We start from the raw sequence: 18948 nt of genomic DNA, 5'->3' as shown, positions 1-18948 counted from the left end.
AGACCTTGTTGTCCCCTAGTTCAACAAAAGAAGGCACCATCCTGTGGAGATGGAGTGTGGTGGATTAGGCCATTGGGGATCAACGTTTTCACCTACCTGAGTGAGGGGGAGAAGGCCACAGAATCTGGGCATCCTGAGAACTTGAAGCGGAAAGGGACAGATTGGTATCAGATCTGCTCTTCCTGAGTGTTGGAAGGTGGTTTAAGAAATATTTAGCTAGACCCAGGTGTCTTAGTCCCTTTGCTTTGGGTTCAAAGGCTCTGTAATTTGTGCCTGTTCCTCCTCTGTGCACAGGTGCCTGTCCTGCGTTGAGAGCCCATACCGCTGCCACTGGTGCAAATACCGGCATGTCTGTACCCATGACCCCAAGACTTGCTCCTTCCAGGAAGGCCGAGTGAAGCTGCCTGAGGTAGGTCCAGGCACCTAGCATGGTGAGTGCTTCTTGCCGTGAGCATGGGGCACAAGAGGCAGGCCTGCCCTTAAGAAGAGAAAACAAAGGTAAATCCTACAGGACTTGCTTCCGCCCCAACCCTGACTCCTAAGGGACCACCACATGAAAGCAGTAAAGGCGCAAAGCCCTGCGCTGGGGCCAGTGGGCTCTGGGTCAGTCCTGGAGGGTCAGCTATAGGCAAAGGTACATTCTAGGTCACTCTAGCCATGAAGACCCTCCACATGCCAGGTGAGTTCTGGAACAATTCCAGAGAGATGGGCCGGTATGTGTGTGTGTGATAGAAATAATTACAAGTACACAGCAAGACTATGTATAGACTCCTTGGCTGTCTCTCAGAGCATATCTGAGATCAAACTGGACAAGTGGAGTAACAGGGCGAGTGAAATAAGAAAGAAAGAAAGAAGGAAGGAAGGAAGGAAGGAAGGAAGGAAGGAAGGAAGGAAAGAAAGAAAGAAAGAAAGAAAGAAAGAAAGAAAGAAAGAAAGAAAAGTCAACTTATCAACCAGAGTGGTGGTCCTCCGCATGTGGTTCCCAGATCAGTGGCATCAGCATCGCCTGTGAACTTGCTGGAAACTCAAAGTTAACCACCCCACCCCAGACCAACTGGATGAGAAACTCTGAGGCTGGGCTTGGTAGTTGGTGGTTCTATAGCACGGTCCCATTTGGGAATCACTCGAGTTGGCTTCATGGCTAAGAAGCTGTGTTGTTATTCTCGCCTAATCTTAATTCTTATCCTTTCTTTGGTTGTTGTTGTTGTTTTGTTTTGTTTTGAGAGAGAGAGAGAGAAAGAAGGAGTGGGTGCATGGGAGGAGAGAGAGGGGGAGGGAGAGAGAGAATCCCAAGCAGACTCCCCGCTGAGTGCAGAGCCCAACAAGGGGCTGGATCTCATGACCCTGAGGTCATGACCTGAGCTGAAACCAAGAGTCGGATGCTTAACAGACTGAGCCCTCCTGCCCCCCAGCGCACCTATTCTTATCCTTAAACACTATTCATCATCATAATAGAAATACTCTATGCCTCTGTTGCTGCCTTTCTTAGGATGTGAATTTCTGGGCCAGGACCTCAAAGATAATGGGTTTAAAAATACTTTGGAAAAGTCTGCTGCTGTTCAGCCATTATGGTGCTTGTATGACTCCATCCATCAGGCCAGTAGGACTGAACAGAGTGGTTGCTTTAGAAAGTGGTTGTTTAAAATAGAAAGATACACACACACAGTGTTGGTTAGACCCCACTGACTGCGGGGGCAGAGCTGCCAGCCTGGCCCACACTGTCTCCATCAACTCTGGACCAAGACAGTTTCCAGTATCTTCACTCCCTTCCCCAGCCTTGAGTGTACCTTCCAGTCCCTTCCCATACCCACTCAGGTGCCATGACTGTGTAGCAAACCCCATAGCGATGAGAGCTGAGTGTGGTCCTGGTGCAGGAAGCATGAAAGCTGTTTGGGGGACAGGAGGGGAATGGTGAGAACAGAGAGGCCCATCACAGTGCCCTTGTCCCCTTCTCCCTGACTTCTACTCCCGTGGGAACCCTCACTTTAGCCAAACCTTTAATGGCAAGAGGGAAGCTGTCTTGTGTCTGAGGCTGAAAGGGAAGGGAGTTGTACTTCCCACTACCAACACCTGCTGCGTGGGGCTCTGCCAGCCCACAGGGACAGTGACTGAGCTGTGCCCGGCAATGAGAAAACCCAACCTCTATATCCCACCTTCCTGGGCTCTGATGGCTGAGCAGTAGGTCTACAGGGAGAGAGTGGACAGGGCAATTGATTTTCAAGGTAAAGGCAAGGAGTGGTGAGGTGCTCCCAGGGAGAAGATGCTCCTACTGAGGGCAGCACGTGAGGAGGAAAGCAGAAAGAAACAAGAGAGAAACAAAGAGAAGGAAGAAGAGGCTGTGGAAGTCTCCAGACGTAAAGCCCTCTCCCTCTAGGATAAGGTCTGTCTATGGCTAGAAATGGCTGATCTTGATCACAAATGACAAAAGAGATCCAGACTTAGATGGTCCCTTTATGGGGAGAAGGAGGAAAGAGATTACATGTTGGCTTTAAAAAGGAGTGTGAAGCTAATAGTGTGCTGATCCTGTTCCTCTTTAAGATGAAATGGATCTCAAGCTAGTAGGACAGACGTGGGTTTGACAGCAAAAGGCACACCACTAGCATGAAGACCCTGAAAAAATGCTGTCCAGTCCCCTTAACCCTGAGCCTTTATCTTGAGGCATGTGGTCAGGAAAGGAAGGTCTGTTTCACCCCCCCCCCCCCACCCCGGGAGCAGGGGCCGAGGACCCAGGAAGAAACATCTTACCTCACTCGGGAACTTGCAAGTTTCTTGCTGGAGGCAGAAACAAAGAGGTTTTCAGCCTCTCTCCGCCTTTCCAGACTGGTATGTCTGGCACAGGTTTCATGTGTGGAGAGGGCCAAGGATGGACTAGATGAAAGCAGAAACAATTGAGCCATCTGATGGATTTCAAAGGCCCCCTAATCATTTAATTACCTTGAAGGAGGTTTTCAAATTTCTGCTTTTTCTTTCTTGTTTGCTCCTCTTGTCCCAAGTTTCTTTCTTTTAAATACATAAAAGAAGCTTGCATCTGCCGCTCAGAAGGAGGAAAAAAGAGCTAGGAGAGAATAAAACAAAAGCCCACCATGTTTCCCAGGGCACTTCAGGGATCCCTGTAGGAAGACAATGTCTTGGAGTGCCCATGTTGCCAGCCAGACACAGCGCCCCACCTACAAAGGTTGCTGGCGAGGCACAGTGCCTCCAAGGGTCTGATGTCTGGGCTCCCAGGAAGGAGGCCTGGAGGAACGTGGCCCATGGAAGGTGATGATGAGCTGACACACCACGGCCACTCTTAGACACTGCCCATTTCACCCGAGCTGTGTTATGGTGAGCCGGGCAGGCCATTAGAGCGAGAGGCTCCCAGGGAACTTGGAATGCCATGCCTCCCTCATCATCACTGAATGGAAGTCACTTTTGCTCTTCTTTTTCCTGGATGTTTATTTAGTCTAAGAAAGAGAGGCTCTGAGGCTGTGTTTCTGGTCCAACTTTGGAGGCTGCTTTCTTCCCAGCTCAATACTGGGACCATTTTGAGTATAATACAGAGAAGAATCCAGAGCTGACCACTTCATGATGGTCATGGTTGTGGCATCTTCCTGGGGAATGCACCAAAGAGGAAAGAAGTAATAAATATTTGTGGGCTCTTGACTGGTCCAGCCATTTGGGGTCATGGAAGGAGGCCATTGTGCTCAGAGCTTGAAAAGAAAGTCCCTGGCTGCTAATGGAATTAAGGTGACTTTTTTTTTTATGTCGTTATTTTGTTCTCTATATTTTTGTTTCTGGGAAGAGAGAGTAGCAGGAATGAGGCATAAACAAAGAAAAGCAGACATTTGAAAGGTGATTTTATAGAAGCCCCCGGACACAAGGGTTCCCTCCTCCTGCCGGGGGAAGAGTTTGGTAGTCAAAGCTTCCCCTATGGGTCACATTTCATCCTGCATTACCCAGTTCCTGAGCTTTTCCCATACGCAGGGCATTGCGAGAGCTTCCAAGGTGCATAAGACATCTGTAGTCTGCATTTAGAGTTGGGTGAAATGGAACCTTTGGTCTCCATGATCTCTAAAGTTCTCCAATTGTAAGTGGAAGGAAGCTGGAAAGCACCAAGGAGCTGTCCATGCCCAAGAAGTGGTCTTGGAGGGTGCTCAGGTCCAGGCTGTGGCCTCACTGTCCCATCTACCAGGGCGACTGCTGCTTGGCCTCAGGGCCGGAGGCTCCCCTGGACATCCGGGCCCTGACCCATAGGGAAAAGGGGGGAGTCAGGCCCAGAGATTCTTCTGGAAGTCCCCAGGCTTTCATTGCCTTTCAACATCTGAGTGTGGGGACGCAGAGAGTGTCCTTTTGTCAGTCAAGAGTGGGACTGCCAGGTAGCTCTGCATCGCCCCAGCACCATCTTGTATCCCCAGGAAGGCTTTCATCCCTGCATCTTCCCATTTCAACACTGGCTTTGTTGACTGTCACCAGTGATGTTGAATTACCTCTTTTCCCCCCTTGAACAAAGAGTGCATTCAGGTGAAGTTATTGGTCTGGAACAGAGCACTGGTCGATCATTGTTGTAATTATATTAATGACAAGTATTCTAGCATAATTACCATTCTTAGAAATAGAATGCCCAATAAACATGCGTTGTCTGTAGTAACTATATTCCAGTTACAAGGAATGATTTTGTTTCCACTAATGATGGCATCGCAATCACAAGGCTGGGTCTTTAGATCAGCTGCCAGATCCTGGGTACCAAAGAGAAACGAGAGAGAAAGGTGAGGAAGGCTGATGAGGGGTGAGTCTTCTGCTCTCGGCCCAGTTCCCCCAGAGTCAGGAGAGACTCCTTCTTTCCAATGGAATAGCCTTTCCTGGGGACAGCTGTTAACAGGGCCACATCCCCACCTCTACCAGGTGGGAAGGGCCTCTGGTCTCTGAATGGCTTTGGAATCCCCAGGCTCCGGGGCAGGAGCCCCCTTCAGGCCCGCACGCATAATAACGGTGATCCACGAGGAAGAAAGGTGAACTTCCATGGAAAAGAAAATCCACTGACAAGAATTTATCCTCCATAGACGATTTTACTGTTATCTCTCATCTAAACTGAAAAGCAAAGTCAGCTGCTGAAGCTGTTCCCTGGGCATCAGACCAGATGGGCTTTGCTAGGAAGGCCCACGGTGCACGGGCTCGGAGAGAGAGCTCCTGCGGGCCCGCTCTGCTAGAAGTTCAAACAGCATCTACTCCAGGGAGCAGGCGTTAAGATCAGAAGAGGCAAAATGAATTCTACCTGATTTCCAAAACAGTGCTGGAAAGGTTCTTCCCATATTCCCTCCCACCCCCACACCCCAGGCATGCATGTAGACAACATGGGTATCGTAATGTCTGCCAGCCCCCATGGTCAGTCTTCTCCAAGAACGAAGAGCCTGCAGGGTGGGCAGGGTGGGCAGGGTCCGAGCCCCTGGACTGAGACAGGGCAACCCAAAGGCATTTACCCCCCACTGCACTCTGGAGGGAAATCGGGTCAACTACCTTGTCAGTGATTCTGGCAAGAAGAGCCCTTTCTGGGGCCTGACCCAAGGGAACAAAACCACCATCGCCATTCACCCTCCTTTGAGAAAACAAAGCCAAACGTAGCCAAAGAACTTGCTTCCAACGCGCACGCCGCCCCCCACTCCAGGTCTCCATTTCCGGACTGCCATGTCTCCAGACAATTGCACTTTCCATCCATCTCGTCTGCCCCACCCCCCCTTGAGGTTATGGGTATTTCCTTTCTGTATTATTACGTTGCTCTCTCCATAAACCAGCCCATCGTAGATCACACGAATGGCATTATAACCTTGGGCAACAGCAAGGAAATATGTGGCGCGTTAGGTTTTCGTATTGGGCGCCACAGGTCTGAGAAGGTGAGTGTAAATTTGGGGGGGGTGGTTAGGGCTAGGGCTGGCTTCTTTGGAATTGATGGGGGCCGAGGTGACATTCGTGGCTAGAGCTGTGCCCCGCAAATCATTTATTCCTTCGCTGCCCCTAGGTGCCGCCCCTGCCCCGCGCTCCCCCAGAGCTTCACGGTTCCCCAGTCTTGCTGTAACAACCAGAGAGTTAGGGCCCTCATCGCGTACACACACCAGGGGCTGTAAATCCACAGACCTCCCGCCCCCTTCCCCAGGCAGCACCAGCCCTAAGGGCAGTGTTTTCTCTCTCAGCTCAGCAGCACACTTTGTGTCCTTGTTCAATTATTTAAATACGCATTAAAACCTCTGTATAAAGCCACCACTGGCATGCTGGACACGGCGGATGGAAAGGCCTCTTTTTGCTTTCATACTTTGGCATGATGTTCCCGCTCCCTGGAATTAGCAGTGCTCTCTTTATTTCGGTGTGCATTTCAGGGAAAACCAAAAACATGCATGGGGCTGGGCAGTTGACCCGGGGCCCCCTGCAGCCAGCGCCTGAAAGCCAGGACGTTCAAGATTTCCTTGCACCGCAAACTGCTGCCACTCTCAACCCGCACTTCTTACGACTGTAGACTGTCACCACAGGCAGAACAGGCTCCAAGGGAATCTGGCTCGGAATGTGTGCATTTGTGTCCACGTAATCTTGTTAAATGCAGGTGCTTTCCACCTCCGAGAGCTGGCCCTGTCACGTGATAGCTCAGAGACCTCTCTTCCTTGAAAAAGAGAAGAGTGTTGTGTCTTTGAGGAATTCTGTATGGGGGCCTCGAGTATCATCTGGGGACAAAAGTCAGGAAAATGATCAGGTGAAAATATTTTGTTCATCATTGTGGGAACTGAATGAGGTAATTGGTGTCCTTTGTTCCTTTGTCATGAACGTGGGGGCAGTTAGATGTATTGGGCTGTGAAACAAGATAGCAAACAGGAAAGCACGTGGAAGGTAATGGAGGGGGTAGATTGCTCAGTGGATGGAATCCACGAACCCCTTGTGCTAGAATCATGAGAGCACCACTCACTGCCTAAGACTGTACCAGGTAACCATGGGCCAGTTACTAAAATATTAAAATACTTCCCTTCCGGGAGATAAATGGCCCCTTCCAGAAGGTCCCTTCACCAACCAGCCCCCTCCAGTGTTCGTGCAGCTGATCCGTGTTTGAATGTCACACCCAGAGCTAGATCAGCTCTAGAGATGGGAAAACTGAGCTTTAGAAAGCCTTTACAGAAAGGCTGTATAACGGTGTGTCCCAGGCCATCTATTGGGTTAATAATAGAACTAGGACCATAGAACTCACTGAATCCAAACCAGCCTCTTCATTCTGTGGCCAAGGAGACCCAGAAGGTCTGGGGGACTTGCCCGAAGCCACATGGTTGGCCGGCAGAGGTCCCGTCTCAGAGCACAGAGCACATGCTGCTGTAGGCTGTCACCTTCCAGAAGAGGGGACTGTTGTTAGAAGAGCAGTGGACAGACACGGGGCCTCTGTCCCTGTTCCCTTCTGTCTGAGACATTTGGAGCTGTTGAAGTCATCAGGCTCTGAAGCCTAGAAAGGGGAAAAGCTGGACTGTGGGAGCTGATGGGGTATTGGTGGAAAAGCACACAGAGGCGGGAGCGGGGGAGATGGCTCCTTGGGCAGTGACGTAGGAACAGGGAGTAGATGGGGGAACAGGTACGGCCTGAACTGGGCAGCGGGAGACGAGGAGAAGCCAACATTTGTTGAATGCTTGTTCCCTCTGTATCAGATGCTTTATAGGTGGTAGTTCATGGGAACTACCCCTGCACCCCCCCCCCACCACACACCAAAAGCTCTTTGGAGGAGGCGTTTTTAATCCCCACTTAGAATGAAGCCAAGCAATGATTAGAGCGCTTTAAGGCTCTGAAATGAGCAGGAGGAAGACAGGCTTGCGTTCCGTTTTGAGACTTCCCAGCTAGTTTAGCGAAGGACTCTCAAAGGTGATTGTCTGAGCCCCAGGCCTTGGTGGAGGTGCTTGGAAGTAAGGTCTTGGGACCCAACTCAGAGAGAACGGTGGTTTCTCTGCCACTTCCCATGAGCCTCGGCCCTAGAGATGGTTTCACACCTGGAATCTCGGGACAAGGCAGGTCAGGATCTGAGAAGCGGGGTGCAAGTTGGGGACAGTGTGGTAGTGACGGTCCCTTCATGCCTTGCTGCCTAGAGAAAAATTGCCATTTTACATTTCAATTAGGAGGGACACTGGGGTCAACCATCAGTGCCACTAGAGGAAAATGGGCCCGGCCCAGCCGTGGGCCTCTCCAATTATTATTAATGAACTTACTCTCAGACCTGCCAACCTTTTTATATGCAAACTAGGCCTTTATGGGGCCACTGGCAATCAGGACTCATTAAAGAACGCGCCAAGCCTCAGTGAGAATCTTATGGGGGAAGAGAGGCTTACAGGTGTGCCCATGTCCTGGACTAGGAGCAGCCCAGCCCCAGGCAAGGTCCCAGCCCCACAGGAGTAGGAGGACCTCCAGGAGATCCTTCCAGACCCACCACTTCCTCCTGAGGGGGTCCCACTCTACCAGTAGGAACTTGCCTCTTTCATTAAGGGGAGGAGAGAGAGTGGGTTGGCAGTTACCTTCTTCAGCTGCCAACACATCTGCTGACACTGAGCCATGATGTTTCCGTTCCCTGCCTCAGTTTCTCCTTTGCAAAGTCGGGTGGATCCGTTAGGCTGGTCCAGAGGACCAGATTCGAGATACCTCCTGAGCATCGTTCATGGACGGGAATAACATTTTGCTGTAGGAGGTGGGAGCCAGCCAGGCACGACTTCTCTTCCTCCAAACACAACCGCAGACCCAGCTCCCGGACGGTGCCGATGTGAATGGAGCAGGAGGGGAGGGCAGGCTTGGGAATGCTTGCGGGAGAGGAGAGCTGCCCCAGGGCCTCAGGAAAAGGAGAAAGTGCAGTCAGCACCCTCTGGCTCAAAACTCTCTGCTTTTCGTAGAACTTCTCTCTTGATTCTCCAACATCACTCGTCCTGCCCGTCGTCTTATTCACTAAATCGTTCTTGTCTTCTCTGGGTCCTGCATTTTCATCTTGCCGGAGCCGGTGCTGGGGGGTGAGGGGGGGGTGGGAAGTTGCTGAGGTGGCCGCCGAGGTGGGGGTACGGGATGGAGCTGTTAAGACTCTCTCCATGTGGGACCCCGAGGCCACATGCCCAGTTCATCGCTCCTCTCCTTCTCCTCTCCTGCTGCTCCTCTGTGTTTTCATTGAGTTTTAATTGTGGAAGAACACGCACATGAAACCTACCATCTTCACCAGTTTTAAGCACCGTTCGGTGGCATTAAGTACATTCACACTGTTGGGCAACCATCGCCACTATCTCTCTCCAGAATGTTGTCATCGTCCCCAACCAAAACCCTGTCCCTGTTAAACACGGACTCCCCAGAAACCACCATTCTATCTCTATAAATTTGATTATTCTAGGTGCTTCATATGAGTGGAATCTTGTGATCTGTTGTCCTATTATGACCTATTATTTCTTGAAAACAGTATAATGTTTTCAAGATTCAGACACACTGTAATGTGTGTGAAGATTTCCTTCCTTTTAAGACAGAATCATATTCCATTGTCAGTATATATCATGTGTTGCTTATCCATTCATCCGCTGATGGACGCTTGAGTGGCTCCCACCTTTTGGCTGTGGCGAGTAATGTTGCTATGAACAGGGGTGAACAAGGATCTGTTCTAGTCTCTGCTTTCAGTTCCTTGGGGGACATATCCAGAAGTAAGAGACAGCTGGATCTGCCAGGCCTCAACTAGCTGCTTTGCAGAATAAATGTACGGGCACCCGGAAGGAGGGAAAGGGTTCATTGAATGGGCCTGGGATATCTGCTCCCCTGTAGTAAGACTCCAGGGTAATCAGGAAGGGCAGAGGTGAGACCACCCCAAATCTCGGAACCAGGACCGCGAAGAGCTGAATAGGTCCTTGGATCCCACCTGATTGATGGATAAGGAAGTTGAGTCTCCGAGTAGGGGTGTGAAGGGCTCAGGGTTCCACAAATAGTCAGCAGCGAGGCGCGCACTAGAATGCGGGTCGTCTCCCTCCCCACTTTCAACGACAGAAGGGGCTCCTGTTTGCCTGCAGACCCAGGAGGGACAGCTGCCCAATGCCTGAGTGCCTGAGACCCTCCTCAGTCCAGCGTTCGCCCACAGCTCCCTTCCGCCTTGCTCTGCTGGGGAGGAGGGCTGGGGTTACAGGCCAGCAGCCCCTGCCCAGAGCTGCATCCTTAGAAGGCTGTGTGTACCCTGCTTCTGATGGCCGGCCTGCCCAGAAGCCATCTGGTTCAGCATTACCCGAACAGTGCCGTAACGGGAGTCATCTGCGGGATGCTGGGACTTACCTGACATGGTGGGGAGGGTGGGGGGGTCCAGGCCCTGCTTGTGTCTGCAGAAGGCCTCACTGCTGCCCGTGCCCATCAGGCCTGGCTTTACTGACTCTTCTCCACCCAGGTCCTCAGAATCCAGCTACGTGTCAGCCCCCACCTCCAGATAGAGGGCAGAGCACCCACACTCTGTGTTTGACCTCGTCTTTCCCCCCAGCCCTCCCTGGACATAGCTGACGACCTCAGGGGAAAAGGGCCCAGTCATTTTCTCCATCCCCCAAGGCTCTCTGGACCCCACTCCAGACTGAAGGATGTGTGCTCATTCGCTAGCATCCAAGAGGTGCCCCATGTGCGTCTGCTCTGAGGGGCATTTCCTCAGGGTCAGGTGCTGCGGAGTGCAGTCAGAAGCTTCTGGATTTTAAAGGGTCTCTGGAGCTCATTCCCAAACATTCCCAACCGCCAAACTCAGCCATGCATGGAAGACCATCCCGGGCCCTCCTGCTGTGGTCGAGACCCACCTTCCAGAGCTGGGGCCCAGGGCTCACCACAGAGCTGCTCTGGTGCATGTCTCGGTCCCAACTCTTGGCAGCCTAGGACTGAAGCACAGGGGTCATCAGCCCAAAGTGGGGCATGGGACACCCAGCAGCAGAGTCTGTCTCTGCTAGCGTGGCAGGGGGGCTGGGAGGAGACAACAAAGAGTGTCAGAGTCTGGAGGGCATTAAAATGGAACCCAAAGAGGGCAGGGGACAACCTCCGTGAGAAGTGGCCCCCCAGACGGTGACAGTGGGATCTGGGATTTCTCGGACCCGTTCCCTCTCACATAGAGGCCAGGGAATGGCAGCAGTGTCTAGAACCTTCTGTGGGTGTTTCTGAGGGAAGGCGGAGCAGGGCAGACATCTGGGCTGTGTGTGGAGAAGCTCCCCAGCCCGAGCTGTGCTCTCTCTCCAGGACTGCCCCCAGCTGCTGCGAGTGGACAAGCTCCTGGTGCCGGTGGAGGTGATCAAGCCCATCACTCTGAAGGCCAAGAACCTCCCGCAGCCGCAGTCCGGGCAGCGCGGGTACGAATGCATTCTCAACATCCAGGGCACGGAGCAGAGGGTGCCCGCCCTGCGCTTCAACAGCTCCAGCGTGCAGTGCCAGAACACCTCCGTGAGTGCCCTTGGCCTGCCCCCTCCTGGGCTTCCTGAGCCACCACCTCTGCGAGTGCCCCCCCCCACCACCGCCCACCTCCACCCCTTTCTTGTTCCTCTCTAGAGCCAGGTCTGCTCAGCTTGGCAGGGTTTCCCCAAACACCCACAGAACAGTCCAGCCCCCTGCGGAACGGCTCCCTCCAACGCTGCTTGCCCAGTGCAGCCTCAGACGCTCGCCGCAACAGAGTGCTGGGCTCTGAGGTCACCAAATGTCAGCAGTGGCTTGGGGACAAGCCCTGGGGCTGCTGAGCACTGTTTGTGGGCAGAGGTATTTACAGAGCATCCTTGGCTCGTGTCCATCCTCCTTCCTGAGACACGCTCTGGAGTCCCTGGGCCCCTGCCCTCCCACCAGGGCTGACCAGAGTGCCTCCTTTGATGCTGCAAAGGCCCACTGATGCCTTTAGACCTGCACAGAGGCTGTCTCCCGGCACAGAGGCTTCGGAGACAGACTGGACGCCTGCAAAGGGAGCAGAGGAACAGGAGGGAACTAGCCAGAAGGGTGTGCTCAGATCAGCACAGACCTGCCCAGTGTTTAGAGAATCCACAACAGGTCCTTGCCCCACCAACGATGGGCCAGTGGCCCCCGGCTGTCGCCTGACTCCTGGGTACTATGCAGCATGCCCCACTACGGTCTCCCAGCTAGCTGAGGGACCGGGCTGGATTCAGGGTCTCCTCCTATGTCCCTCTGCCTCCCATTCACCCTTCCCGTTGCTTCTGGGGACTCGTATATGGTGACTGTATTTGGGGATGTGATATATGCCCAGGAGAGTCCTAGACAAAGCAGTTCATGGGCGCACCACACTCTCCTTGCAGGAAAAAGTCTTGGAGTAAAGGTTGCTCAGAGAGGCACACATGCTTGCCCAAGGTCACTCAGCATTGCGGGGACCGAACTAACAATTGATGGCCCAGCCTCAGGAACCCCAGAGGTGTCCCCACAGCTCCCACGTGCACGTCTTCCCCCTGTCCTGGCAGCCAGGCTGTTTGGCAGATTTCTGCAGCATTCCAGATTAAACCTGCAAGCAAATGGGATATTAAACACCTCCTGTTTCCTCATAAATCCTGGGGCCAACCAGACCAGCCCCAAGGGTTTGGCTCAAGTGCTTCTTTCCCAAATAAGTGAGTTCGTGTGGGAAGAAAAAGCCGGAGCCCCACATGTGAGTCAGTGGAGGGCAGACTTTCCACAGAGGAAAGTCTGTTTTGTCAGAGACACTGCCCCAGGGAATCTGGTCCCGGAGGTGTCAGGAGGGAGGACAGAGTTGTGGCCTCTGATGATTGAGCCCTTGTTTCTCCAGACAATACAAGACTGGGCCTCGCGGGCCCCGGGCTTCACTGGGCTCAGCTGAATAGATGAGGGCTCCCCATATTGTCGCCTAAGTTAATCCTATAAACTTCTTGTCAGAACTCAGTGCCTTGGGACCCACTGTCCACAGCACTCCGAGTGAGGCCTGCCTCCATGAATGAGCCCACTCGGGTTCACATTGTCCTGACTGTGGGGGTGGCGTCGGAGCCTCCTGCAGACAAAGACCCAAAATGGAGCCCTGACAGGTGGATGGGTTCCCTTGTCCAGGGTACCCTGTGGGGTAGCTGTGTCAGCATCTGAGGCCCCCCACCCACCAGGGGCTGGCTCACAGGACCTGAGGTCACTGCTCCCAAAGAAGCTTGGCCTTTTTAATTTCGATACCCTTGCAAGGAAGGTGATGGGCAAGTTTTTTCTGTACCATTTTAAGGTCTTAGAAATGGAGGCAACAGGGGGTGTACCCCACAAAGGGTAGATTCCAGGAAAGGTCACCTCTAACTACCAGGACCCCCTGGAATCATGCGGTCCAGAGGGGCTCAGCTCTGACTTCTCCCAGAAGCCTCTCTTTGCAGGGATCCCAGTGGAAATGCTGGTCTGGGCCAGGATGCCACTAGCCGCCCAGGGACTTCCTTAAAACACTTCAATGTCACAGGCAGGGCCAAGCCTCCTTTCCCGTAGTTATAGAGAACAACATAGTATCAGAGCAGGAAGAGACCTGAGAGGGTGCCTACACTTGATTCTGTGACAGAGGGGATCTCTGCCGCCCAGAGAAGGCAATGTGACCAGCCCTAGGTCACACAGCAAGGCAGCAGCCAATTCAGAACTTGAATCCAACTTCATAACACACCCCCACCCCCATCAAAGGTTGGGCAAGAAATAGCAACTGAGCTCTTTATACCCAGCCTGAGTGCCGTGCCTGGGAACAAGGCCTGATGCGCCTCAGAGAGGACGGTGGGAGGAGTCCTGTGGTTTCATTTCTTCCGTTCTGAGCTTTCTGGAATTGGTCAGTGGGAGGGGGGGTGGAATCCAACAGAAACCCTGGGTTCGTGATGGTAGAGGAAGGTGGGTGACAAAGAGGTCTCAGAGGAGAGCAGAGAAGGAAAAGAGGCCCCGGAAAACTCCTCGTGGGTGTGACCCCGGGCTGGGTGGACAGGCAGGTCACCTCCAGACCACATTTTGGGGACAGGCTCAGGGCCATCGCCCTAGCCCTGGGGGAGGGGCCATGGGAGGAAAACAGGGCGGCTCACAGGCAGCGGTCAGGGGGAGGAGCAACTGTGGGGCTTCTTGGCCTTCTTTAGACCAAGGCTCCAGGGAAATGACAAGTGCTACTAATAATAGTGCCCGGGACCCGCCCCCCCAGTCACTGGCAATCAGGAGAGCACGTCGGCCGCAGGGGGCAGCCAGCTCTAGGCCTGGCTCCCACCAGCCTCCCATCTTCTCCTGGTGTCCCAATTTACCTCCTGCAAAACAAGGATGAAGAGACCAGGGGGGAGGTTACTTGCCCCCACCCCCACCGCCCTGCTTTCCTGGAACACGGCTGCCAGTGGGTCTGCTGAGCCCTCCAGGGTCCTGGAGAGGGGCACGAAGCATACACACGTTTCTTTTTTCCATTGTTCAGATCTGTCCTCCCGAATGGTAGCATTTTTCAACACGATATCTCAGAGCTTAGAACAGGGAACAGTTCGAGGAAAGGACATCCGAATTATATAGGTCTTGTCTTTGCTTTCCAAGGTAGAGGTTCACACTTTCCCAAGGTAATGAGCAACGTTACCCCCGAGCTGGGCTGTGGCGTGCCAGACCTTGATTGAGACACTTAACCTCCTGGCCCTGGAGAGCCTGAAACACTCTCCCCTCGGCTCTGGGTTTTGTGCAGATTAACTGCCCGCTGATTACAGAGAGCTCTGTCAATGCTAAGTGCGGCAGAGGTGGGAGTCCTGGGGGATGGGAGCCAGTGGTCCAGGCTCCCCAGCTGTCAGCCCCCTCCCCCTGCTGAACGCAGGTCCTGGGGAGAGAGCCTCCAGGAATGAGAGTGACCTCCCTAGAGACGGTGGGGGTGGTGGGGAGAACCCAGGGTTAATGACTTCTATAATATTTCATAGTCAGGATCCCTGGAATGGGCGATAAAATGATAAAGCCATGCCCGGCATATTCTGAGCCTTGATGTCTTTGGTTCTCCATTTTCCTCAAAAAGTGAAGGCATGTAAACACACACATGCACTCCAGAACACATAAGCATTCTCGTATGCACACGTCTCCATATGTACGAGGGTCTGGTGTGTAAACACTCCATAAGTGTCTGCTATTATTACTTCACATAAACATAAACACAGGAAACACAAACATATTTTTGGACAGCATCCCCAAATGTATACGCATAGACATAAAACACGGTAATATTGGAGCACTCGGGCTATGTGACAGGGGCTGTGCTCGGAGCAATGACGGTTACCTCCCACCCTCCGAAGAGTCCCGTTACGTATGCACTGTTTCTAATCCCACCTGACATATGGGAAAACTGAGACTTACGTGCCCACAGGGGGTCCCTGCAGAATCCCTTTGCGGCCTTGCCTGTGTGCGCATGCGTGTGCACGCACGTCTGAACACACAGATCATACAGATTTGTGCTCTTAGCTCTTCTCAGGCCAGCTGCGTGTGAGCTCATTTCTGTACCCAGACACACGCATGCACACGTATGCAGAATTTTTTGCCTTGCTCCCTGGGGGATTTCAGGGCCTTCCTGAGAGAGGCGTGTAGGATGTATTGGTCTTCGGCTGATGGGCCGCTGGTCACCACCTGCTGCTTCCACAGACCTGACCACATCCCAGCCTGAGAAGCAGGAGCCAGGCTTGGGTCCTGACTTACCCCCTACCCACACCCCACTCCAGCATCCCTCCTAGAGTAGAGGCCAGAAGAGCCTGCAGCCAGCCTTTCCTGCACCTGCCCTGGGGCTTTGAAGGAGGGAGATGATGGGAAGGAGAGAAAGTGGAACTTGGCTAGAGGAGGGGATGGGAGGGAAATCTGGAAAGGTGTTCTCTCCCTCTCCCCTTCCCTCCCTTCTCTCCCTCACCCGTCTCTTACTCCTACACACCCCTCGTGCACACCCATTCTGCAGGGAATGGGGATTCTCTAGCTCCGTGCAACACCAGAGTCACTAGAGTGGTTTGTTTGAAATGCATCCCCATCTCCTAGTCCAGCAGGTCTAGGGGGAGGCCCTGGGATCTGCATGGAGGCCCCCTAAATGATTCTCATGGATGGGGCCCACACACCCCTCTGAGGACCACCAGTCCAGAGAGGACGAGGTTTTGCGAGAAAGCTCAGGACGCCTTAGAGCGACCTAGTCTGACCCAGAAGCAAGAACAAAATCTCTGGGGAGCTGATTACTGCTCTACGTGGCTAAAGGTTTATGAATCACCAGCTGAGTTAAGCGTTCATCAAAAGCTCCACTGCTGTTTTCTGTAGGGCTGGGAGCCTTGCTTTATTCTATGGCTTGAGCCCAGACCTTGGTCCTGGCCCAGGTGTCATGGGTCACAAGAGAGAGTCTATAAGAGGGTGCATGGTACAGTACGAACCACCATCACAGTGGGGGAAACCCTGAACGTGGCTCCTTGGCCTAGGCACGTGTCTCTAGGGAGTTAAGGAAAGATCTGGTAGTGTTCGAGTAGATGAAGAAGGCTGGATGTGATCACACTGATGTTGTGTGTAAGGACAGCCTCATGGCATAGTCCCGTTGAAGCACATGCTGTAACTCAGGAATTAGGGCAATTTCCCTGGGGATTCCAAGCATCCCCTTCTAGAAACCTCTATGAATAGGATCCAGGGGGAGAGGCAGTGGGACAGGCCCCGAGAACCTCCCCCAGGCTGTGCAATCCTGGGGTGCTGTAGCTGCCCTTCATCTTAGTGAGGCACTAGCAGCGAGCCAGCCCTGAGGAGGAGACATCTGCTGCCTCCATAATATCCCTCACACCCCCCAACGCCCAGCCCCTCCAAAGTTCAACTAAGTTAAGAGTCTTTGGCTCTGCAAACACCACTTCAAACCAGGTCTCCTGGACTGAACCCCTCTAGCAACTTGTGAGCCCTCAGCCCCTCCTTGACAGAAAAACCTGTCTCCTTCCCATTCTTCTATCCACCCCCTGTGGAGGGCAGAATCTGGTGGAATAATGAGAAAATCACCAGGTAGGAATTGGAAATGCTGCCATGGGCATGTGGAGAGTTCCTGCCACGTACCCTCCTTCTCTGGAGGTTGAGAAGTGTCTGCTATCAGAGGGCAGACATTGGTGGGCTGGCACCTCCCCCTCCCCCTCTCTTCCCTCCACCCACCCTCGCCCCCATTCAGTCCCAAGGCAGAGACCCAGCCAGGTGGGGCACTGACTCTGAGGTGAGCAGGACAAGGAAGCAGGGCCCAACTCGGACCCTGTGCAGGCGTAGAGGCAGCTCCCCCATGGGCAGCCACAGAGCTGGGGCCTGGCCTCTTCCAGTCAGCGAGTGCCTTTGGAGTCTCAACCCAGATTACCAGGTTTGGCGCCCAGGGCATCCACGGGATTTCCCTCCTCACCTGTAAGCCCCACCCAGCTCCCCTCTCTCCTCCCCTCCATCAGCTCAGCCCCTGAGTGCAGCCCCTTCCTTTCTAGTGCCTGCACCCATGGCCCCCCGACTGGGAGTCGATCCGCCCTCTCCAGGTCTTTGATTAAGCACCCACCTCCTGTGAACTTATCCTAGAAATTAAAGTTCCCCAAATGAATCAAGGGCCTGGTGGGGGCCTAATGGCAGGGCTCCCCTGGACAATGAGGGAGGACACTGGGAAAGCCCAGCTGGTGGGAGCCAGCATCCATGGATGGGGAACGAGTAGCTTGCTCTCATCTGCTCAGGGAATCTACTTTCCCAACGGGTGTCCCATCCAGGCCTGCCCCTCCCCTGCCTTAGGATCCCGCCCCCGACCTCCCTGAGCCACGCCTCCCCCCACGTGTGCGCATGCGCTCGCCACACACACAGTTCACAGTTCAGCAGGTCCTTACCCCGGAGCGCCCCTGGGGGCCCTGGCTGAAGAGCCGGCTCTCCCTAGAAATCTCTGTGACCCAAGCTTGTTATCGCTCCTACCCCCAACCTGGCGGCAGTATTCCTATGAAGGGATGGAGATCAACAACCTGCCGGTGGAGCTGACGGTCGTGTGGAACGGGCACTTCAACATTGACAACCCAGCTCAGAACAGAGGTGAGTGGGGAAGGGGCCCCGGCGGGGAGGCAGCGCGGGCGGAAGGAGCGGCTCTGCGTTCGAGGGCACCTGCGATTCCATCCCTCCCCCCGGCTCTGAGCTTGCCCTCCTCGCCTCTCCCCTGCTCCGAGACCTCCCAGGTCTGGACCCACCCGTGGGCAGTAGCTCTGGGAGGGTCTGAGCAAGCAGGACTGGGGGAAAGAGCCCTGCTGATTCTGGAGGGAGCCCCACTTCCCAGTCCAGTTTTGCGGCCGCGCCCCGAAGTTCTCCTGTGGTCTTCTCTGGGTCACAATGGCTGAAGCAACCAGGCTGTTTGTGGCTCACCCTCCGAGGCCGTGACTGCACTCCTGTCCACGGCCCCAGCCCCTCCTGCTCCCACTCTCACTCCGAAGTACCTCTTGCCCTTCGCCCACAGTTCACCTCTATAAGTGCGGAGCCATGCGGGAGAGCTGCGGGCTGTGCCTCAAGGCGGACCCGGACTTCCAGTGCGGCTGGTGCCAGAGCCAGGGCCAGTGTACGCTGCGGCAGCACTGCCCGGTGCACGAGAGCCAGTGGCTGGAGCTGTCGGGCGCCAACAGCAGGTGCACCAACCCGCGCATCACAGAGGTAAGCCAGGGTCCTCGGCCACTCTGGGTGGCCAAGCCAGGCCCTGCCATGGCCCTGGGGCCCTGCCAGCCAGGCGTCGCCATGGTGACAGCCACCACGGTGATTACCAGGGCTGGCTGGCGGCATCCTTGTTTTCCAGCCCAGCTTCCCCAGAAACTGTGGGTTTGGTCCTATGGTTGCTTCCCTTATCAAGGAAGGTGGAAAACAGAGAGGGGCTCAACTGTCCTGTTGGAGTCTCTATGTGAGCTGTGTCAAACATGACTATAAGTCCTGGCCACAGTGCTTTGTCTCGAAGAGTCTGGGGGACGAAGCAGACAACCTCACCAAGCAGTCAGTCACAAGCAGAGGCTGTGTAGACCCTTAGGGCGCAAAGCCCAGCCCTCCAGAGGTGGACAG

The 18948-nt window shown here is 54.0% G+C and overlaps 1 protein-coding gene across 1 annotated transcript in view; it reads left to right on the top strand.

Annotated features, from left to right (window-relative positions):
- Positions 1-18948, top strand: part of PLXNA4 (plexin A4) — a gene marked incomplete at both ends in the record, with an annotated part of 353784 nt that overhangs the window by 269543 nt on the left and 65293 nt on the right. The window contains 4 exons of the mRNA XM_080819151.1: positions 295-409; positions 11200-11400; positions 17850-17946; positions 18362-18552. Coding sequence (XP_080675277.1) covers positions 295-409; positions 11200-11400; positions 17850-17946; positions 18362-18552 — 604 coding nt within the window. The remainder of the gene's footprint in view (positions 1-294; positions 410-11199; positions 11401-17849; positions 17947-18361; positions 18553-18948) is intronic.

Source organism: Martes martes (genome assembly GCF_963455335.1).
Source record: "Martes martes genome assembly, chromosome: 11".
NCBI lineage: Eukaryota > Metazoa > Chordata > Mammalia > Carnivora > Mustelidae > Martes > Martes martes.
This window is presented reverse-complemented; position numbering and strand designations above follow the sequence as displayed.